Genomic DNA, 24,619 nt, shown 5'->3' with positions numbered 1-24,619 from the left:
TGACGGGCTGAACTACCCCGCCTTGCAAATGATGGCTCCGCCACGGGCCAACCTTCCCCACCACGGGTTGGCCCATGGCAGCTCTACTCAAGGAGAAGGCTAGAGTTAGGTTCAGGTAAGCTCAATTCTGGATGACTGGAGAATCACCCAAGCGACCGGACAAGCAGCCAAACAAGTCAACACGAAGTTGACTTGTCCACGCGCCTGGACTAAGTCTAGGCGTCCAAAGTTCGGGTGCTCGGACTAGTTTGGGCCAACAGAGGCACCCTGTTGGAGACGTTGCAGCGGGGATAGAATTTTGGTCCACGTCAACAATATTCCTGGCATCCGGACCTATCCAAGCGCTAGAGCATGGATAAGAGACTTATCACGAAGTCATTGTAGAGTCGTTGCAGAGCAGATAAGGCACCACAGTGGAGGCACTAGACCTGTTCTAGGCGCATGGAACCCGCCTCATCATCAATGACTATATTTCGACCAGTGAGCTATAAATAGAGCCCGACCGGGTCCTCTTCATTCAGCACAACACTCATAAACGACATACTTTGTACTCGAATTCTAGTTGCATTTTAAAGTCTGCGCTTTCATCGTTATAAGAGGCTACTCCACCTTTATCAAAATGAGATCTTTAGTGGAGCTTTACATTGCTTTAGATTAGCAACCTTCCTGGTTACAAATCAAGTAAATTCTATCTTGTCTTTTAATTTATGCTTATTGTTTTTAATTGATCTAATAGTGTGTCTTTGCTAAAGCTCAAGTAGCAAAAGAAAGTTCTAATTTTACTTGTAGGGCTATTCATTCCCCTCTAGTCGGCCGTGAAGGGACCATCAGGGGGTGGATTGGAAACGAAGATCACACAAAGTTAGGGCGGTCTGGAATCGGAGACCACACAGAGTCGGGGATAGTATGGAATCGGAGACCACAAGGAGTTGGGAATTGTCTGGAGCGGGAAAGCGACTTTTCATTGACTTTGACCAACACCTTAACATAACTATTGACTTCCCATTAACCATGTGACACCCTCCGATTACCTCCAGTATCACTAGTCTCCCCTTTAAGTCTAATCAAATGAGGCAGGAATCCAACTGACTGGACTATTGTGTAGTTGGATAAGGTAGTTCCTTCTTCCCTAACTGTATCAGCCACGTAGTGAATCTCATATGTGATTTAGACGGTGTTATGCATTACATGTGGCCACGCCCATTGAATGCGCACTAGGGGTGAGTAGTCAACCCGCCAAACCGACCAACCCGCTTGTACCGACCCGAACCGAACCGAAAAAAAATAATCCGCCGGATATAGGGCCAGATGTATGGTCCTAATATTGCATTATCTGATCTAGTAGGGCCGGATAGTTTTTTATCCAGATAACCGAACCAACCCGATCCGTGATCACCCCTACTTGCAGCAACTAATGTTGATAAGCTATTACACGTTGTAGCAACTACTGCCGATAAGTTGCTACATGTTGTAATAGCTATTCCCGATTAGCTGCTATAACGTGTAATGAGTAATGTCTATTATCATTTTAAAATTTATTTATTTTTGTTATATTTATATTTATATTTTATATTTCATTGGATATAGGGTCGGATATCCAAATAACTGACAACCCGTTGGATATCTGATACATAAGAACCGCCGGATATAGGGCCGGATGTAGGTCCCGATTTTGCATTATCTGATCTAGTAGGGCCGGATAATTTTTTAGCCCAATAACCGAACCAACCCGATCCGTGATCACTCCTAATGCGCACCACGCATAATTTGCTTCGATCTCTAAGTCGAGTGTGCTTAGTAGTATGTTTCTAAGGCAGTGTCTATTAATGTAATGTGACGATATGTAAAAAATAAAGCATCATCCAAATCACAATGATTACTGAGATTTGGTTTGATTCATGTACTCGATTGAACGACTGAAAATTCATCCAACCATTTTGATTACAGAGATCCAATGGTTAGAGTCGGGTGAGCGAAGGTATATTAGTTCAAAAAAAGATGTCATTGCTTTTATCGCTCAATATATCCTTGCTTCTATGATCGCTGCTTTTGTCTTCTTCGTCTCTACTGAGTGCTCCATGTCCAACCTTCCAGTAAGTGTCTATTCTTTGCCTTCACCCTCCGCTTTGATTGACTATTGATCTTCTAGCCCAGGTTTTAACTTCCATTACTCTGTATCCAACCTTTCGACCGCAACAGAGTGGGATGTAAATAAATGTGTAGAAGACAAGACAAAGATGCCTTCGGTTTGTCATTAAACCACACCATTAAATAAGGAAAGATGAAAGGTCATTCAGAAAGGTATAAAAAGGGTCTACAGGTATGAAGAACAGGCAAGAAAAATATTTCTGAGTTCTACGATTCTCTACTTTCTTACTCTCTTCCCCTATTCTAACTTGAGCGTCGGAGGGGCAACGCTAGAGACTCCTTCCCTGATCTTGGTTTTGTTTTGCAGGATCATCGAAGTCTTCTTCCTGTCAATGGTTACCCCATTCCCAGCTTTCCAGTTTCCTTCATTCGACAGGATCAATTAGGATGTTAAGAGTTAACATATGAAAGTTGGTTATGGCTAACTAGTTCATTGGACGTGTCTTGCTGTGAGACTTAAGGTGGTTCTCTACATGCCAATGAAGATTCATTGCAGCTTGAGTGTAAATTTTCTTAGACTTGAGGTATTCAAGTTATCTTGGTTTAGGAGACTTATACTTTTGACAACTTGATAATCATCTCCTAGGAGGAGCAAGTATGGGATGATTAGGTATAAGTCAATATGTCCGAAGGTGTTTGAATAGCCCACAGATGATTTAGCACTCCTTTTATAAGGAGACGTATACCTTATGACCTCTTATCAAGATTATTACTCGTAAGTCTTTGGCCAAAATATTACATGTCAAAAGGATGGTCTTCTTAGACATATATTTGAGTAATTTGAATCCACATGGCAAAGAACTATTACTTGGACTAAGTGTGACGTAGTTAGCCTAGTGGGGACTAACACATAGACATATCCTGAACTAAATGGATATAAGATAAGTGAAAGAAATAGACGCACTGATAACTATAGTTGTTGAAGGGTTCAAAATTGTTCTGGGATCAACTATGATTTTCGATTAATTGGGGGTCATGATGTACTACCAGGTGTCGATCATGATTGATCCATAATTAATGATTAATTATGGGCGGTCAACATAAACCGAAAGCATATTGGGTCACATATACTATGAGTATATATATATGAAAGACTGAAAATAAGTTTGAGAATTAGTTTCTCAAATTAAGAGAAACTAAGTTTGGTAGGATCAAACGAGGTGCAAATATGAAAGATATTTGTTTGAATGGAAGCGATGGTGGACCACACCTCTTATAGGCATGATTGAATCCCTTTTGGTTTAGTTATGAACCAAAGTTAGTTTGGTTTAATAATGACCAAGAGTGTTTTTGTTTTAAACTAAGTTAGTTTGATTTTTAAACAAGCTTTTATATATATATATATATATATATATATATATATATATATATATATATAAAACCTAATATTGATTAGGGTTCTTCTCCTCCTCTCCCTTTCTCTTGTCGTCGTTGCCCTCCCCATTGGAGCCGCTGTCGACCCCTTTTGGCTGTCGTCGCTCCCTGTTGTCACCGACAGCAAGTCCATGCCGTCGACCCAATTGCCGGACAGCCTCCAGCAAGTCTTCTTTACAGCTAGAAACCAGCCAATAGGTCGATGTGTCGTCAAACAACAAGCAAGAACTTGTTGCTTTTGCTTGCCGTCAGCCTCTCCCCTGCCGCTGACATCGCTCAACCCTTCCGAGTTGTATATTATCGTCCACATCTGCTAGCAACAACTGTTGTTCACCAGACAACAAGAGGGTTGTTGTGCTCTTTTCGTTTGGTGTCGTCGATTTGCTTTTGCTGCTGGGCACCAAACTGAATCGGGATTCTCTCTCGGATCATATCATCTCCTTCATTTGACTAGTGTTGAATCGGAGACAAAACTTTTGACTTAGAGAAGTCGTCTCGAAGATATCTCCTCTGTTAGGACCTTGACGTTCGCTAGAGAGGGGGTTGAATAGCGTCTCACCCAAATCGATCGCTTCCTATAATGTTAGTTCACAGCAGAAATACAAAAACAAATACTAACAAGAGAAAGCAAACCTAACACGTTGATTTAACGTGGTTCAGAGATAAAGCTCCTACTCCACGCTGTCCGTAAGGTGGACGATCCCGATCCGTCGGTGGATGACTCCCCGGAAAACCTCCGGCTAGCTCAAGCTTCTTGTCGGTGGAGAAACCTCGCCACAAATACTTGAATACAAGCACACCGATTACACGAAGGCTTAGGAGACTCTAATAAGCTTTAACTAAGTCTATTTCGTCAACCATGCCCAAGCACCCCGAGCTCTATTAAATAGAACTCGAGAGGAAAACACTAAGCTGTTTTCCCGCTATCAATCGACTGATGTATGCACCAGTCGACTGGTCCTTTAAATGAAGTTGACTGTTACCCAACGGTCAACTACCAGTCAACTGCTACAGTAACCAGTCGACTTCTACAGTGTCGCAGCAATGCTGCTACAGTTCGCTCCAATACTGCTACAGTGTCGCTATAGTACTGCTACCGTGTCGCTGCATTACTGCTACAGTAAATCCTAAAACCATAAGATTTTGCCCCGAGTATAATCACTTATCACTCGTCATCGCCCGAGCAACCTAGACCTAGCCTCCTCCATCAGCCTCACGCCCCTCAGATGTCTCCCCATCCTTCACGTCTTGCCTTCTGGAGTTTCCTTCGGCCTTGTCCTTATTGTCTGGTCTTCCTTTGCCAAGAGGCTCCTCACCTCCGTGACTTCATCCATTGTTAGGTCACACTTGAACTTCGTTGCCAAGACTACATACTTGGACTTATACCGCCAAGACTCATCCTTGGACTTTTCTCCTCTACCAAGATTACATTTGGACTTTCCTTGTTGTACTTGTATCCTGCACATTCATAATGCATATCAAATACAACAATAAATCTAACTTAAACATTTGCCCAAACATCAAAACCTAGGGCACCTAAATTGCTCCAACATCCTCGTGGATATCAATAGAGATAATCTTTTAAAAGGTTGCTAGTCGATATCATTTTCTCTACACGCCATCAAACAAGTATAATCTAAATAAAGAGTTTTATTTTCTATGATTATGCCTATACATGTGAATCATGTATGTGTCTGCTGTGTGTTATAATAATTTAAAAAATTATTATACTTCAACTATTTGTTTTTTAAATAAATTTTAAAAAATATGTATAAAAACACTCAAGACACATTCAATGGTAAACACCTTGTGAGCACCATATGTAAATTTTTGTTATTTTTTTTAAATTTCAACAGCTTTAATATTATAATCCAATCCCAAAATCCTAATAACTAAATCTTAAATTCTAAACCCTAAGTTCTAAAAAAAATATAAAGAAAAAAAATATATACTTAGTGCTTACAAGGTGGACACCATTAGATAGATAGGCTAATATATTTGTGTATAAATTTGTTATCCTACCCACCTTACCTTCCACGCAATTTTAACTAAAATATTAAGGGATATTTAAGACTGACCAAAAGATCCGTTAGTTGATTTAAAGGTTTATATGCCGCGGACCTTACGAGTTACGCCGTACATCCCGTAAACACTTCAAATTTAAAACTAGCGCCTATTTGGAGCCCCCATTGGTCCAATCTCCTCGCCCACCACCGAGTTTCTGTCCATGGCTTCACCCAACCCTCCCTTAAATGAAAAGAAGCTACTATATAACCATGGAAGCACTCAAGATCCTCTGAACCACGATCCTTAATTTGCTCCTAGACCAGAGATTAAAATTTCATCTATGAATGATGTGGTCCATCATCTGGACCGCATTTTAGGATCTGTGCCCCATGAAAATCAGTTTCTTTGAAAGAATCTGCACATTGCTAAAAACAAATAATAATGGAAACTTTACTCTCAACAATTCTTAAAGAATAATGGCATCCACAAACAACTATTTGATATTTGTGCTCAAATCTGGACAAAAGAGAACGAATATCTTCAATCCACCTTGTCAAACCCAACCACCCACAAATATCGAAGACCTGGACACGGTTTTTCTAATCGAATTGATAGGTTGGAAAGGAATTCCCCTGCTGGATTTTTAGTGCACTGAACATGAGAAAGACAAAATAATCTCATCAAATAATACATTATTTTGTGAACTTGGTTTATTTTTGGTTTATTTTTCTTGTATTCTTTATAAGCTTATGTTTAATTACTTAGATACTACATTTACATCTAGATTTAACTGTGATGAAAATTTCAGGAACTTTCATTCAGAACAAAATAAAATGCCTAATACCTTAATCCAACAGAATGAATTCTTTTGTGTGTGCAACAACACTACCAAAGGTTCCAATTCTAGACGTAGTGCCAAACTGAACTTTTTCTTTTCAGAAGCAGCAGGCTTCAGAATTTGGAATGAACACATCAATGTTTCATCCACACTCATCATAGCACCAGAATTGTCAAACTGTTCCACATTTCACTAGACAATATTTTGATATCGAGATTTCACTCAACTCTTATGCGAATGTAGATTTCCATGAAACTAAAAGGTCTAACTGCGAAATCAAAGTTTGTTCAGGAACATCATCTACGAAGGGAAAAACAATCTAAAATTTGATAGTTCAGACGAGAGATGAAACAAGAATCAACAAGCATAGAAGTTACAGCCATAACAATCCACAAGCGAATCACAATGCAATTATACAAAAGATTACGGAAGAAGAATGAGCAAAACATTTCCAAAAGCAATTGTTTTGCAGGGATCCACAAACACACATAGTCATCATTTCCAAACTATTTTTTTAGCACATGTTCACCAGAAACATACTTTATATATATATATGATTAGATAACCCACAACCAAGCAAAGAGAGATTCTTCACCTATTGTTATTGTTACCAAGTAGAAGTCATTCCTCATCACTTGGGGAGGATTTGGGCGGCATGAGTGATGACCGCAGCCGGGTTGTTCTCCTGCTGCTGCTGGTAGTTGAGTGGACGCCGGAAGAGCATGATATGCGGCTCAGGACGGTGGATCGCGTAGTGCACCCATCCCCTGCTCTGCTGCACCCCAATCGCCCGCCACTCGTTCTGATAATGAACCAATCACAGCCATTCATTCGCCGAAAGAAAAAAAAAAAAAATCTTCGCAGGACGAAATCAAAATGTCGATTTTTTTGAAGAACTTAGGGCTCCTAACACTGTATCTTACCTCAGACAGGAGGCGGTTCTTCGGCAGCGCTTTAGCCACCTCTTGTGGAAGAACCACATGCCTGCGTACAAGAAGGAGCGATCGGTAAGCGAGAGATCCAACATCTACACTTATTAGAGAGAGAGAGAAAAAATAGGACTTTAGTATATCGATAGCTACCTGTACTCGTAGATATCGTCCATGTACTTCTCCGAGTATTGAATCTGTCCCATACTGATCTCCCTCTCGGTTCTACTTTTCGATCGAGATCGGCTGCACCATTCCAAAAATTGAGAAGAACGAACAAGATATACATATATATATATATAAAATATATCATACAAAAAGATCGGTCGAAACCAAGAATTAACTCAGAGGAGATAGAGAGGGGAAAAGGCAAACCCTAGCTCGGAAGCGACAGGGAAAGAACGCGTCCGACGAAAGCGCTCGATTACTGGAGTGGAGACTCGAGAACGAAGGGTTAAAGAAAAAGGCGTGGGGCCGGCTGGATAGTGGAACGGTGCTGATGAGATGCTGGACGGTTAAGATTTGATCGTAAAAGATAAAGATCGACGTGGCCGATGCGTCGTTTGAAATTCAAAACGTAACGGCATGGAATTAAATGGCGCCTTCTTAACAATGATTTGCGTGTTAAAATATTGAGTAATTAGCAAGTTAGGGCCTAACATATCAGGAAATATTTAATTGGGCCCTTACATTCCAAATTGTAAAATTTATGTCTCCTTCATTAAAAAAAAAAAAAAAAAAAAACTGCATTCGCTTTTATAAAAAAAGAAAAAGAAAAATTATTTAATTTTTTGTTAGTTAGTTAAGTCACAGACGTACTTCCAACTTAATTGCTGATCCTGTCCGAAAGTTGAGTCGGACGAAGGCTGGTCACGGCGGCCTGGTTGTTGACTGCAAGTCGCGGGTGATTCGGCTCCCACGGGCGGCTGACGCTGCTGCAGGCCCCCTGCACACACTCAGAAGATCCCCCCTCCTCACGTTAGAGACCAGAACCCCAGGGAAAAAGTCCTCGGGTCAGGCCCTCCGACGCTTAAGTCAGGTACTTTTTCCCCGGAAAACGTAAAGAGAAAAAACCGACTGAAAGTGAAAAGTTGTGAAAAAAAGTGACGAGAGAGCGTACCCGCGTACGAAGAAGCCTTTCCCTTTTATGCATCGCCCCGCTTCTAGAACCTGCAAGCCTCTCAGAAAGCGTTAGACGCTAGGCTTTGTCGTGTAGTCCCCGATACCTGTCATGCTGCTATTGGTTGTGAAAGCATCTTCTTGTTTAGGAACCTCCACCTTTACACATAGGTTTTGTCTTGTAATGAAGGACATCTGGCAGGCTGCTATTGGTTATGAGGGCATCTTTTCGTTTAGAAACCTCCGCCTTCGCACATATCGTTAGTATGTAATAATTATTGCTCCTTGACTGACAATTGTGATTCTCCGACCCCCACATGGCTTAGCTTATCCGATCTATTGTGACATGCCTCTGCATCGTATCCACTGATCAGACCCAGCCTCTAAGCGTCACCTACCAGTCGGGCTGACTCTGAGCAGCTCAGTCGATCCTGGTATGCACCCTGCGCTTTGTGTTTCCCGACCCTCGAATCGTAGGCCTGTAGATCGAGCTGTCTCTAAACAGCTCTGCCGATCCTGGTCTGTACCCTGCGCTTTGTGTTTCCTGGCCTTCGAATTGCAGGCCGGTAGATCGAGCTGTCTCTAAACAGCTCTGCCGATCCTGGTCTGTACCCTGCGCTTTGTGTTTCCTGGCATTCGAATCGTAGGCCTGTAGATCGAGCTGTCTCTAAACAGCTCTGCCGATCCTAGTCTGTGATTTGTACTTCGCCTGTTGTCCCCCTTCGTCCTTCTACTACTTTGCCCTTTCGATCGACAAGTTTGCCTGACCTTCGACTATCCCATATGCTTGGCTCTGATTGTCCCGTCAGTTTGACTATTGACTGCCAAGTCACCTTGACTATTGACTGTCACATTCTCTTGACTTTTGACCGCTATATGACCTTAATCCTTCTCATCCTTTCCTTTTGGGTCCCTCCGTTGCCAGCCGTATCAATTGCCACCTCTATGTACAGCCGATCCAGCTGGTGAGGAAACAGCGTAACTGAAGTTTGTCGGATAGAATAGCCATTCGGTTACGATTCAACGGCCAGATGGGAGACAAGCAAGCAAACAAACAAACAAACACAACGACCGACGGTTTCAACAGTCGTCCGTAACAAACTTGGCTGGTTACGGTGCTCAAACCACCGAGGCGATATCTTTTTTTGTCGTTAATAAATAAGCGGCGACGACCATCCTTCTTCCCTCAGGCCTCTTCTGATCAATTGCAGTAGTACCTAATCAATCCACAACTTCTCCTCTCCATTTCCTCTGCACCGTCGACGTCCAAATGCCGAATGTCCAGTATGAAGATAACATTTTCATGGACGGGGCTTGGAGGGACAAGGGTGTCCACATTTCCGACTTATTTCACGCCAAATTTTCTCTTATGATCATTCAGTGCCTTGTAATTCTGATGGTCACCCGCTCCGTCGGCTACATCCTCAAGCCCTTCAACCAGCCCCGCATTGTGGCCGACTTAATTGTAAATTTCTACATTGATTTTTCTTCTTTATTTCTAATAATTTGAGCATTTCAAGGCGGTTTAATTCCTAATTTTCTAATCGGTTTTGATGCTACAAAGGTTGCTCTACTATTGAGTCCGACGATCATCAATAAGATCTCTTTCCAGAATGGGTCGGAGATGAGCTCGATGACTCTGTACGAGATAATCTTCCCGCCGATGAGCTTTGCTCTGGTGGAAATTTTCGGCTTCTTGGGGCTCATCTACTACGTCTTCCTCGTCGCCATCCGACTCGATGCCAAAGTAATCAGGGAGAAGAGCGTGATGGTGTTGCCCGTGGCCGCCGCCACCGTCGCCCTCCCATTCCTCGCCGTCGTCATTGCCATCGTTATCTTGGGCCTGGCCGCCCCGATGGAAGACGACAGCTTCAGACCCTCCCGAAGGCAGCAGGCCACGTTCACCTTCGTCCTCGGCTTCGCCCTCTCTGTTCCTGCCTTCCCAATTATGGCGCGCCTCCTAGCCGAGGTCAAGCTCCCCAACGGGGAGATCGGCCAGATCGTGCTCCCGGCGGCCATGGTGGCTGACGTGACTTCGTGGATCGTCCTCGCGGTGTGCTTCGCCTTCGTCGGGCCTGCCTCTGAGGCCCTGGCACCGCTATGGGTGGTTCTCGCCGGCGCATGCCACGTGGTGGTATGCGCGTTTATGATCAGGCCGCTGCTGGTGTGGCTGGGGAGGAGGACGTCCTCGTCCCAGTCCGTGAAAATCGAGGTCATGGGATTGGTGATCGGCTTAGTGCCAGCGGCGGGGCTGTCGGCTGCGGTCATCGGCTTGCACCCTGCCTTGGGTGTACTTGTGCTGGGGCTGGTGGTGCCCAGGGGGCCGCTCACGGCGGCGCTCACGCAGAGACTCGAGAGCTACGTCATCAATGCCCTGCTACCTTTCACTATCATCAGCAGCGCCCACGCGATCGACGTTCTGGACGCCCTGACGACAAGTGCGGAGGAGTCAGAGCACTACACGCTGAGTTTGGTTTGTGTCGCGATTGTGGGGACGCTGGCAAAGTTGGGGGCAGGCATGGCCGTGTCGCCCCTGTTTTCCCTGCCGCACACAGAGGGTTTGTCGATCGGGGCGTTGATGAATACCATCGGACCCTTGGAGATTATAATCCTCAACACGGGCAAGGATCGAAAGGTAGGTGATTCAAAACACAAAAGTACAAAAGAACAACTAATTTGCACTGAAAATTAAACTAACTCCACTCTGGTTATATATGGAAGCAGATCTTTGGTGACAGGATCCACGGATTTCTATTGATTTGGTCGTTGGTTTCCACGGCAATGGTGAGGCCGATCTTGACGGCGATCGAAGAGCGTAAGCTCCGCCGCTCTCCTGCTGCCACATACAAGAATCGGAACCTGCAACTATCTGGCTTCGACTCCGACCTGCGCGTCGTGGCCTGCGTCCACACAGTCCGGAACGCCCCCTCCATCACCAGCCTCCTCCAACTTGCCAACCACTTTCCGCTCTCAGTCTGCTCCGTCCACCTTGCTGAGCTCACCAGCTCCGCTCCAGCAATGCTCATCGTCCACGACGCCGCCGACGGCCAACGCACTCTTCCGATTGGGGACATTCACACCACGACGTCGTCTGGGCTGGACAACCAAGTGGATTCGCAACCCATCACTTCGGCCTTCCAGAGGTTCCAGCAACGGTCCACAAACGCCACCGTCTCGTCCCTCACCGCCGTCTCCTCCTACTCCTCCATGGCCGACGACGTTTTCCGCATCGCCGAGGGCTACCGTGCCACCCTCGTCGTCCTACCGTTCCACCGCCAGCTGGCCATCGACGGCCAGATGGAGGAGATCAACCCCAATGTGCGCAGCGTAAACCAGGGCATCCTCGCCGGAGCGCCTTGCTCCGTCGCGGTCCTTGTCGACCGCGGTCAACTGGTCGACCTCGACTCCAAACTCAGCAATTACCGTGTGGCGCTCCTCTTCTTCGGCGGACCCCACGACCGGGAGGCGCTCCTCTACGCTAGCCGCTTCTCGAATAGGCCTGGGGTCCACCTCACAGTGGTGCGGTTCATGTCTGTCAGCCAACCACACACTCCCAAGGCGATGCCGGCGATATCGATGGCCAGGGTGGAGCAGCGAATCGACGACGAGTACGTAAGGGAGTTCAGGCAGCAGTACGCGAGCCGCGCGTCGGTGGCGTACGAGGAGAGGGTGGTGGCGGATTGCGAGGAGACGGTGGCCGCTATCAGGGAGATGGGTGGCGCGCACAACTTGTACATGGTGGGTAGGGCACCGGGGGGAGATTCAACGTCGGTGCTGTTGGCGAGTTTGTCGAACTTCGTGGAGTTCAAGGAGCTGGGGCCGATTGGGGATTTGTTGGTGTCGGCGGAGTTCTCAGCTACGGCATCGGTGTTGGTGGTGCAGCAGTACTCGGGGGATCAGCAGTGCATCTGGGATATGGATGAAATATCGAGCCGGAGCGGAGGAATGGCGAGGCGGGACGGTTACAACGTCATTCGCCGGTGATTGTTAATGGAATTCCGACAGGAATTCACAACTCTGTTTATTTCATTTGTTATTTTTCAAAAAGCAAATTCGATTTGGCTCTGCAGTTTACATGCTTGATTCTAAAACATCTTTTATTCCTTTTAACGTTATCACTTTACCCTCAAATTTAAAAAAATCATCAAAATATTTTGCGGAAATATTTTCATGTAATGAGAAATAAGCTGACGTTTTGAATTCCGAGCTTTAACGAACAAGGTGATGGAGTGACTGAGAGTTACACTTGTCGGCAGATGCACTGAGGCCCGGCCCTGGAGGAGGCCAAGATAATCTTAGGAGATATGACCATGGGCCTAAAGTTTGGGGGTCCAAATTTTTTTTTTTTAAGTATTATATTTAATAGTACAGGAACGAAAAATAGATTTAGGGTAAAAATTTCTGCTATTGTCGTCTGCACCTGTGCGATGAAAAACTCAGTGCGGCACTTGCATGGTGCCTGCCCTACGAGAAAGAGAAGGACTCAAAGATATGTCTTCTCCTCCTTTTCTATTTGAAATTCTCTGTCATGTCGCATCTCTTCTTCTTCTTTCACTCACAACTCATCTAAGTCTTCAACGGTTATTTCTGTCGCATCTCTTCTTTTCTTTCGCATCTCTGTCCTTTCTCAAGATTTTTTTTATCATTATTTGTGTTACGTGGAATTTTCAAGAACAGAGATGATAAATACAACCCATTGAATTAAAATTTTCATTATGAATTGTGAGCTTTAGTTGTCTATTGTCATTGTGAAAAATTGCTCGCAAATTTTTGTTATATTTGATTCTTTGGAGGAGAATTTTATTCGTTCAGTGATAAGGGTGAGTAAAAGTTCGGTTAAATCGAATAAACCGATCAAATTGATTGAATTTAAAAATTCAGTTCGGTTTATTTGGAAATTCGATTTTTTTCTCCAAAAAATCAGTTAATTTGGTTAATTCAGTTCAGGTTCGGTTTTGAATTTTTTTATTCGGTTAAACCGAATTGACCGAATAGCAATGTTTTGAAAATCGGACCGGTCACTGAACAGATGAGGTGATCGGGTCGAGGTTTTTTAGGTTCGACCGATTGAACCGGTGGTTCAACCGTTATATATATATATATATATATATATAAATCATGCTTCAATAGTTAAAAAAATTCCTGCTTCATAATAAAGAGAGAAAACCTATTGTACCAACAATTTATCCTATTTCATATAAGACATGCTTCAATTATAGCATTAAATTCACTAATTTTATAACTCTAGCAAATAAATATATACTAAACAATAACATAACTACTAAATAGTCCAATTCAATTAAAAAAAAATACAATAATTCATTACAAATACAATAATTCTTAACAGCAACACATAATTAAAACTAACCAATTCATAACGAATTTACAATTCTATTATCACGTTCATATCCAATCATCTTCATCAACAAGAACACTTCTACGTTGAAATAAGTCCAAATTAACATCCTCGGGCTCAGCTTCATCTCCATCATCTGAAAAGGAAAAAACAATCACATTTAGTTCAAGAAAAATAGTTATATCTTTATACTTAATAATATAATATCATATCAAAACAACCTTCAAATTGTTGAAAATTCGAACTTTCCAGAGGTACTGGAAGTTCTTCAAGCTCCTCTTCCAACTCATCATAATCAAGCTCTCCTATTGGTGTTTCTTCCACCACCCAAAAATCTGTCTTATCAATGGACTCATAATCAATGGGATCATAACTTCTCTTTGGTTGTTCAGTCCTACAACACATTTCATGAGTTATTAATACATTAATAAATTTTTTGATATAAAATAATGAAATTAATAAAAAAAAAAAGAATAATTTCATATGTACCTATATTGCAATCGCAAATTATAATGCATATATACAAGATCATTAAGTCTCTGATGCTCCAATCTATTCCTTTTTTTGTATGAATATGTTCAAAAACACTCCAATTCCGTTCACATCCAGAAGAAGAAGCTGTTTGACCCAAAATCCTAATTGCAAGCTTTTGTAAATTTTGAGCATCACAATCAAAGAGCTTCCACTAACTCTCTACCACAATCACAGTGAATATTAGAATATTAGATTAAGAAAACTAAATAATAAATATATTTTTCAAAAGACTTAATATAATAAAAAATTATTACCTGGACGATTTTTTTTGGTTGCTAAGAATAGCAGATTTTCGCCCAAAACTCCCTTGGCGATCTCGAAACATACCAATCTCATATGTTAATACATCCAAACTACACCAATCTACTTTTGATTCTATGTAATCAAACAAACCATTTGTGATCTCTGGATGGGTAGAAAATGAGGGATCATATTGAAAAGCAGGATTCAAATAATAAGCAGCAACATGAAGATTCTTTCTCAACATTCTATCCCATCTTTCATTGATTATGTCAGTATAAGGCTTGTAGAATCTCTCTTTGTTTTTAAAGAGCTTCTTGATGCCATTAATTGCTCTATACATGCCCTCATAGACATAACCCAAAGGTCTTTCATCAATGTCACAAACACGCAAAAGACGAATAAGTGGGCCCATAATCCTCACTGTAATCAAACAATTATTCCAAAACTTTTCGTCCAAAACAATTTGCTTGACCTCTTTTCCTTTGTCTATTTTCAAGAACTTTTTGTAATCTCCACTGGTGACTAAAGCTTGCAAACTATCTTTGTGATCATGCAAACTTTTTAATGCAATAAAAGTAGTTGCAAATCTAGTTTCTCCTGGATGAATAATCTCCTTCCACCCTTTTGTCTTTCTCAACCAATTTAAAGTGTACTTGTGGTTATACACAAATACAGTCACAGTTGAAGCAAGTGATACTATGACTTTCACATCATTCATTTGACCAATATCCTTTAAAATTAAATTGATGCAATGTGCAGCACATGGAGACCAACAAATGGTTGGGTATTTTTCACTTAGTAGAGTTCCAACAGCCTTATAATTGCTAGCATTATTAGTAACCATATGCACCACATTTCTTAGACCAACGATTTCAAAAATTTCAGCAAATAAATTACACAAATTTTGTGCATTTGTCTCAGCATCAGATGCATCAACAAATTTGATGAAAGATATACCTTTAGAACAGTAAACCAAAAAAGTTAATCAATGATCTTTGTCTACTGTCTTTCCACCCATCACCCATTATAGTGCAACCAGTTTCGGTCCAAATACTTCGAAATGAATCAATAAGTAAAGCCAAATCTTTCTTAGCTTCTCAGAACAAAGGCACTCACAGATCATAATAAGATGGAGCTTTATACCCATGACCCATTGATGCTATTTGATCAATAGTTTTTTGAAAAAATGGGGAGTTAATAGTATTTATAGGAATGCAAGCATCATAAAACCAACGGGCAATAGTCATATCACAGTTGTGTCATTTTTCTTTACTTTGCAAAATAGCCTTAATAGTGGGTTGTGAATTATCATGTCCACCTTTAAAGAAATTATGTATACTTGGGCCTGGTGTAGTGGCTTTTCACTTTCCTTTATCAGATGATGCACTTGCCTCATTGATTGTAATTCCTTTAGTGTGAATAATGGGAATTTCTTGGACTTCATCGCCATCAAATTCATCTACAGATCGACCAAATGATTTTTCTACCCCAAATTCTCCTCTTTTTTCTTTTTTCTTCTCAAAAATATCTTTCAAGGTTACTGAAATAGCATGCCTAACTTCTGGTGGAACCTTTCCACAGGAAACAATGCTACCCCTTGCTCTCGCTAAGTGTTGCTTCATCCGAAATATGCCCCCACCCGCAAATGTCTTGTGACAATAAATGCATGTCATAGTTTTTCTTCTTTGTGCATTTACACCTTCAGAAACATGAGCCCATGCTATATCCGCTTTCTGTCTATGACTTTGGCCAACATATTCTTCACTAGAAAATGGTCCGGCAAATGAATTTGCATTGCTACCAGTACCACTACTACCATCCATTATCTTGAAATATGAAAACGTAGGAATATAAGAAAAAAAAATAACATTCTTATACATAAACTAAAAGATGAGTGTGCACGTGATTAGGCTAAGCTAATGCATAAGCCAAACTGTTACAACAAAAGGCAAATAAAAATTAAAAAATGAAAACTTTCCCTTGGAATATCATAAAAGAGCTATAATAAAAATTGAAAACTTTCTACTAGTTTATATTCTCAAATGTATACTGATTTTGTTTTTGGTGAATATTTTTGTTTTACTAGAGAAGATTTTTACTCTCCTTTCTTTTCCTTTATTTCTTTGCCACTTTGAAAGGGTTATCTTCTAGCATTTAGTAAACTGATGATCCGGAAGTAATGTGGTTGGATTTCTTAATATTCTCATTTTCCTTTAGTTTTAAGTATTACATTGGAAGAATTTAACAAAGGATATGTTAATGAAAATATGAACCTTTGCAGCTCATATGTTTACAAAGATAAGGAATTAAAAACACATAAATTGTTGGTCACTCATAGCAGGAAGATTGTCAAGCCGAACTGACAAAGTGACAATGCAATCAAGAACTATTGGAGCACTCATCTACTAAGAGACTTAAGAAAGAAGGAATCAAGCCCAGATAACTAAATGCCTATTCGAAATCGAATCAGCCGTATAAAATAGATTAAGCTTGGGAAAAAAATAAATGAATAGAAGCTTAAAAAAATTAAAAGTTAATGGAAATTAAAAAAAAACTAACCTTAGGGATTTGAACAAGCTTTGAAGAAGCTGAAATCTAAAGTCTTCTGTTGAGACTTGAGAGTTGAGACTTATGTATAGATTATAGAATTGGAAGGGAAAAAAAGGAGAGCGTGAGATTCCGCAAGAAACTCGCCGGAGTGGAGGCTGCAACTATGAGAGTTGTCGAGAAAGGAAACAAAATAAAGCCGCCGTTAGGTTTTCACTTTCTAGATGAAAAAGCCAAAAAGCAAAGGAAACCGTCGGTTCACCATATCCTGGTTGAACCGCCGGTTCTCGGCTGTTGACCGATTTTGACCGGTCAATTCATTTTTTCGGCTTTAATGGCTGACCGGACCGAATCAAGGATCGGTCCGCGATTCGACCGGTCGGACCGGCCGGTCCGGTCCGGTTTTCTCAACATTGTCGAATAGATCAAATTTTTGAACCAAATCGATTTTTTACAATATAAATTTTAGACCAGACCGAATTTTTATTAAGCCAAATCAAATTTTTAGAAAAAAAATCAGTTTATTCGATTTGTTCGATTTTATTGAAAATTCGATTCGGTTTGATTCGATTTTTATCAAAAATTGGTTCGGTTCGATTTGTTTGAAAAAAAAATCGGTTTGGTTCGGTTAATTCAGTTCAATTCGGTTCGGTTTTAACCGAATACTCACCCCTATTCAGTGGTGTCTGGTCTCTGGTGACTGGTGTGTTACAGTGTGAGCCTCAGTAGTTTCTTGCTAGCTAAGCTAAGGTGTTGTTTTTCTTTACTCACTTGAAGAATAGTTATTTCTTAATAAATTGGTACTTGCTAATCAAATTAAAAATTTCTATAGGGTGTGTGTGTTATTTCTCCTGGGCCTATGACCGATTATTAATCTCTCTTGTTGATGTCTCTAATTTAAAACCGAGTGAGCACCTCAAATTCATCTTCTGTCCACTTCCTTCTGCGATAGCTACTATTGTAGACTTGTAGTTTCTATGTAGATTCAATGATAATAAGTTTAGGTTTACAAGATAATTTTTCAGTCACACAAACTGTTCTGTTCATCACGGATATGGTGCAAAAGAAAGAAGGAAAAAAAAAAATGAGAATTTAGGAAGTATCTATTGTGCTTTAACCAATTGCATTTCTTTGGATGTAGTTTGTTGTTCCTGTCCAAAAGCGTGAAACTGGAAAGTTGGAGATGTGGCGGTTCTGCTGACTGGATGAAGACCTCGTGCCTTTCTACAAAAACAAAACCAAACCATGGAAGGGATCCTCGTCGTTGGCCCTCCGACGCTCAAATTAGAAACAGAAGAAGAAGAGAGTGAAAATACTAGGGACAAAGATTAATCTTGCCTTTCTTCATACCTATCGTACTTGTTTATACCTGTCTTAGTGACCCTTCATATTTTCCTGTTTAATTATATTAATTTACAGGTAGAAGGTATCTTTGTCTTGGCTTCTCTGTATTCAATGATAGATATAGTGTTCTCTTTTATTTTCTCTTCCCCTTATTAAGTATCCATTTTTTCCTCTTTTATTATATCGGTTCATTATTCACTGTCAATAGCATACCTCGAGTCGGACGGATGGCCTGCTTGGCCCACTCTCCTGTCGATCGGCCTATGTATCGCCCTCTCGCTCGAGCGACGATGTTGAGCCACGTTGATTGTTTTGACTTTGACCTCCACCGTAGTCGTTGACCCGTGCCACGTGGGCTCCTCCTTACTGCCACATCACAAGCCTCCCCTTCAAGTCTAGTCGAAGGAGGTTGTAAGTCTGACTGACTGGACAAGATGTGTCGCTGATGACTCTAAAGCCCGAGCGACCTTCATGCTCCAGTTTCCGATCGGCGACAGGTTCACGCCGCTCGAAGAGAAAAGATGCATAGGCCATTCGGATATGTGATGATCATGTGTCCATGTTGATCGGAATGATAGGCGGTTATACTTCGTGACAATTTTCTCCTACTTTCTCTTTATGCCCCTCTGTCGAGCGCGGTGCTGATTGATGTCATCTGAATTTCTCGAAGACTGTGTAAATCCCCAATAATCATGGTCAAGCACGCGGTCATACCTTTTTTTAATTAAGTGCATTAAATGTTGCCTTGTGTCCGAAGGACACGTGCCCCATACTTCCGTTGCGTGCTTGATATGACAGGCGGATATTCGCTTGTGACACAACATGCGTCTTTTCAAATTCAATGGTTGGATCTGCTTCTAGGTTTCCGTAACTCCAAATCGGACGGCTGGGGTCGATCGGTCGTGAGGTTTATAAATCTTGTGTGCGTCGCTGCCTTCCCCACTTCGCATCTTTGTCTTCGAGTCTTCGTCTTCGAGCTTCCCTACGACGCTACATGCTTCTCCCTTTCTGGTAATCTTTTAAGTAAGCTACCTTCAATTGAATCCTTTCGTTGTTCTTAGCGTCCTCTCTTTCAATCGAATTTCATTGTTTTTTGTCGACCTTCATTTCTGATGGCAAACTCCTCACAACCTCCTGTCTCTGTTCCTGGACTCTGGTACATGTCCATCGAGTCCAGGTTTGACGGAGACGATGCTGAGAGTTTGAGAGCCTCTTTTGAAATTCTCTCTGATTATCAAATTGATCTTCCTTCGGCTTTCGACCGCCCGAACGAGCCGCCTCCGGGTTTTGTATGATTCTTTAGGGACCATTTTACCGTCGGTCTGCGGTTCCTGATCCACCCTTTCTTCTCTGTCGTTTGTAAATATTTTCATATTTCTCTCCATCAACTAGTGTCGAACTCCTTTCGGTTGTTGTGCGGGGTCGTCATTTTATTCCGCCTGCACGACATTCCTCTTACTCCTCGGCTCTTCCACTATTTTTGTTATCCCAAATTATCCGAGCTGAGGACTTTTCTCTTCCAAGCCCGAGTGGGCCTAATCTTTTTTGATAAAATGTCGTCCTCCAACAAGTATTGGAAGGACTACTACTTCTTTGTTCACTTTCCCGAGCGGCCCGACTTTCCGACCAGCTGACAATTAGAGGTGTCGAACCCTCCCGAGCCCAAGAAATACAAGAGCCGATCGGACTACCTCCATGCAGCTTCCAGCTTGGCCGATCAGAAATACCATATCCACAAGTTGCTACTGGAGGGCATCCTCTACGTGTTCGGCCTGAGCCTAATCCGCACAAGGCTAACGTCCAGCCTAGGTGCGCTCTTTCTTTTTCCCAACCTTTGAATCTAACTGATTTTTCTTCCTTTTGTATAGCTCGAATCATATTGCGAGTGCATCTGGTTGGCAAGTGTAAGCTTGTGGACGCAGACGTCAACGCCTCGACCGTGGTCGAGCTAGAGAGCCATGGTCTGCAGCCGGTTGGTTCCAACAAAGATCCGCTCAGTGAGGAGGAGGAAACTCAAGTGTTGGGAAGCGGTGCTGGAGGAAGTTGGACAGCCATGAGCGATGCGATGACTACAACAACGGATCTTTTGCCTGAACGACCGTCCATGGTCCTGATAGCAATCGCTTGGGAGTTGGAGACTTCCCACGAGCCCCTGCAACACCGCAAGAGGTGCCGAGCAGAAGAAGGTTCCTCCTGCTCTGTGACTTTCGCCTTGCAAACTCCAGCACCGATCGTCTCTCGTCCCCCTTCAGAGCTGGGCGATACCTCCGCACTTACTCCCGATCAGGGAGTATGCTCTATATATTCCGATCGGACACCGTCACTGTCATTGTACGGCATCCCCTTAGTACCTCGAGTGTTTCATTATTTCTATTACCCTAAATTGTCCGAGTAGGGGACATTTCTTTTTTAAGCCGAACAGGTGTTGTCTTCTTTTATAAAATGTCATCTTCCAATAAGCACTGGAAGGAGTATTATTTTTTTTGTTCATTTTCTCGTTCAGTCTGACTTTCCGACTGGTTGGCAGATGGAAGTGATGAAGCCTCCATCGCTCGGAAGATATCAAAGCCGATCAGACTATCTCCAAGCAGCCTCCAATCTAGTTCATCAAAAATATCACATACACTGGCTGCTATTAGAGAGTGTCTTATATGTGTTCGAACTGACCCCGATCCAAACGCGACTGCCTCTTACCCTAGGTATGCCCTTTCTTCTTCCAATTTTTGAATCTAACTGATTTCTTTTCCTTTCTTGCAGCTCAAATCATGGTGAGGACATGGTTGAGCGGCAAAAGCAAGCTTGTTGACGTGGAAATTAACGCCAAGGGCATTCCTGAGGCTGAAAGTCATGGCTTACTACCAGTCGTCCAATCTGATGATCTAACCAGGCAGTTCCTTGCCTTTGACCGCCTTGACTTTGACCTCCACGTCGTCTACTGTTCTTGCCTTGACTCATATTTGGTAAGCTCCATTTATCATCGCATCAGTGGGTGAGGTCGTGGTCGCAACAGGCAGGTTCCGAATAAGGAAGCCTAGTAGCATGATCGTAATATCCAGGATGTAATGATGATTGATGATTTGCATAAACAAATTGCGAAATTAACCCAACATCTGACAGCACGGGATTTTGACGATCGTGATATCTTTGATCATAACTCTAAGTATACTTTTGAGAATTTATATCATCATCATATTGCGTACCGAGAATACCATGGTCGAGAGGAACAATATGGGGGCTTTGGTTTCCGAGTTGATCTTCCTAATTTTTTTTAGCATATTATAAATAGAAGGCTTCATTGATTGGCTCAGCGAAGTAGAGAGAATTATATGATCGCGTCAAAGTAAAATTGGTCGTTATCAAATTTAAAGGCCGATTCTCAACATGGTGGGAGCAACTTCGGTAATCACAAGAGAGATAAATAAATCCAAAATCACTTATTAGAAATATTGAAAAAATTGATAAAAAAATCTCACTTTTTTCCCTTTGGCTACGTGCAAACATTGTTTCAACGACTCTATATATTGAGGCAAGGAGCTATAGCCATCGACGACTATACGAAGAAATTCTATCAGCTTATTGCTAGAAATGATCTATTTGAGACTGAGGAGTAAACGACAATGTGATATTTAGGTGGATTACGACAACCCTTACAAGATTCCATGAGTCTCCACTCACTCTGGACTGTTTCAAAGGCTTATAGGCGAGCCTTGACTATTGAAAAATAGTTAACCACAGACCAACAAATAAAAGCGATCAAAATAATCGAGTTGTTCGCCCTCAGAAGTTGTGCCCTTCCCAACAGCCATCACAAGGTAACCCTAAGACCTCTATCAAGTGTTTTTGATGTGGTGAACAGGGGAATCAAGCTTCATATTGTAAATGATCCCTAAATCAAAAAAATAAAACCCTACTGGTTGAGGAAGACATGGAGGATGAACCTGAACAAATTGATGAGCCAATTTGCGATAACGATATCGATGACGTGATTCTTTGTGGAGATGGTTATGAGACTCTCGTCGTACGCAAAAGCCTACTGGTCCCTAAGGAAAAATCAGAAGATGATTGGTTGAGAACCAGCATCTTTCACACAACTTGCACAGTTACAGATAAAATTTGCAAGATGATTATTCATAGTAGAAGTTATGAAAATATTCTATAAGAAGAAGTTGTGCAAAAGCAGTTGAGGACGGATCATCATCCAAAACCCTACAAGTTGTCATGGCTGAGCAAAGGGAGAGAGGTAACCATAGATAAGAGGTGCCTTTTAACTTTTTCTATTGGTAGCAAGTATTACGATCGAGCATGGTTTGATGTTGTGTGACGCATGTCATGTATTGTTGGAACGACCTTAGCAATATGATTGTAGCATCATCCATGATAGACAAAAGAACACTTACACCCTCAACATCAAAGGGAGGAACATCGTATTAGCTCCTCGACGAGAAGGAACCCCTTCAAATTTGATAACCAATAACTCTACACTACTTTCTATTCTAGATTTTTCAATGAGTTGAGGCAAGGAGACATGGTCTATGCTTTGCTTCCTTACAAAGTGATTAATAAACCTAGACTCGGATTTATGTACCAGTTGAGGTGCAACAACTACTCCTACCCAACTTTACTGATTTGATGGTCGAAGACCTTCCTCCAGTGAGAAACATTCAACACTAGATTGACCACGTTCTGAGGTCAAGCTTATTTAACCTACTAGCATACCATCTTATCCTTAATGATGTCGAAGAACTACACTGACAAGTTGTGGAGCTATCGAGACAAGGCTATATTCGTGAGAGTATGAGCCCTTGTACAGTCCCTGTCCTACTCATGCCAAAGAAACATGGTTTGTGGCACATGTGTATTGATAGTAGAGCCATCAACAAAATCGTGGTGAAGTATAGATTTCTGATTCCTTGCTTAGATGACATGTTGAATCAACTTTCCAGTTCAAAGATCTTCTTCAAGATCAATCTTAGAAGTGGATACCACCATATCCGAATCAGGCCCTTAGATGAATATAAGACCGCCTTTAAGACACAACATGGATTGTACGAGTGGATGGTCATGCCTTTCGGACTGTCTAATGCATCCAATACATTCATGAGATTCATGTATTAGGTCTTGTGACCTTTCATAGGAAGATTTCATGATTGTATACTTTGATGATATCCTCATTTATAGTTCGACATAGGCTTTGCACCTTGATCATCTCCGCACTATTTTTGAGAAGCTAAAGGCGGAACACTTATTCATCAACAACAAGAAGTGTTCTTTATTCACGACCTCAGTTTAATTTCTTAGATTTATAGTGTCTACTAATGGTGTTCGTGCAGATCCATCGAAGATAAACACAATCTTAGAGTGGCTGTAGCCAAAAACGATTCACAACATTTGAAGTTTCATGAATTAGCCCCTTTCTACCGCCGATTCATCCAAAATTTCATCGCCTTAATTTCTCCTATCACTAAGTGTCTCAAGGGGTGTGAGATCAAGTGGACTGAAGTGGCTACGACTAGTTTTCAATTGGTGAAGCAAAAGATGACCAAAACACCCATTCTAGCACTTCCAGATTTTAACAAACTATTCAAAGTAAATTTACTCTACCTATGATATGGAATTCTATGTTATTGTGCAATCCTTAAAGCATTGGCATCATTATCTCATGCAGAAAGAATTTATCTTGTTCACCGATCATGAGGCTTTGAAGTATATCAATGGACAACACAAGATGAGTAGTCGATACGCCAAGTGGATAAACTACTTACAGGACTTCACCTTCACGCTGAAGAATCAATTCAGGAGTTTTCAATCTTGTTACAAATGCTTTAAGTTGTCGTTCTTCCCTGCTTATTACCATAAGCATTAGGGTTGCTGACTTTAGATCTTTCTCAGATATGTATATTATTGATCCCTCATTCGGCAAGATATTTCAGGAGGTAACTAATGGGCTTCGCAATGATTTTATTTTGTACAATGATTATCTATTTTATGGACTACGATTATGCATTCTAGACTATTCCTTAAGGCAGCACATTATCAGTGAAATACATAACGAAGGATACTTCAGCTGAGATAAGACATTAGCCCTCATATCTTTTGACTTCTATTGGTCCAAGCTAACCAGTGACGTAGCTCATTTTCATGGATCGTTGATTTGTCTGTCAGTAATTTAAGGGAACCCTC

At 41.7% G+C, this 24,619-nt stretch overlaps 2 protein-coding genes across 2 annotated transcripts; one reads left to right on the top strand and one right to left on the bottom strand.

The window, feature by feature from the left end:
• Positions 1 to 6,815: 6,815 nt before the first annotated feature.
• LOC122016041 (cyclin-dependent kinases regulatory subunit 1-like) lies at positions 6,816 to 7,753 on the bottom strand. Its single transcript, XM_042573186.1, has 4 exons — positions 7,672 to 7,753; positions 7,450 to 7,542; positions 7,291 to 7,351; positions 6,816 to 7,169 (listed from the first exon to the last, which is right to left on the bottom strand). Exons 2-4 carry the CDS (start codon positions 7,500 to 7,502, stop codon positions 6,999 to 7,001), a joined length of 285 nt encoding a protein of 94 aa, XP_042429120.1. The 5' UTR covers positions 7,503 to 7,542; positions 7,672 to 7,753; the 3' UTR covers positions 6,816 to 6,998.
• A 1,932-nt stretch (positions 7,754 to 9,685) lies between these two features.
• LOC122015648 (cation/H(+) antiporter 15-like) lies at positions 9,686 to 12,399 on the top strand. The gene is made up of 3 exons (XM_042572645.1): positions 9,686 to 9,880; positions 9,980 to 11,050; positions 11,140 to 12,399. Exons 1-3 carry the CDS (start codon positions 9,686 to 9,688, stop codon positions 12,397 to 12,399), a joined length of 2,526 nt encoding a protein of 841 aa, XP_042428579.1.
• Positions 12,400 to 24,619: the final 12,220 nt, after the last annotated feature.

This window comes from Zingiber officinale, chromosome 8B (assembly GCF_018446385.1).
Source record: "Zingiber officinale cultivar Zhangliang chromosome 8B, Zo_v1.1, whole genome shotgun sequence".
NCBI classification, from domain to species: Eukaryota; Viridiplantae; Streptophyta; class Magnoliopsida; order Zingiberales; family Zingiberaceae; genus Zingiber; species Zingiber officinale.
Note: the sequence above shows the minus strand (reverse complement) of the source record. Positions and strands in the feature narration are given on the sequence as shown.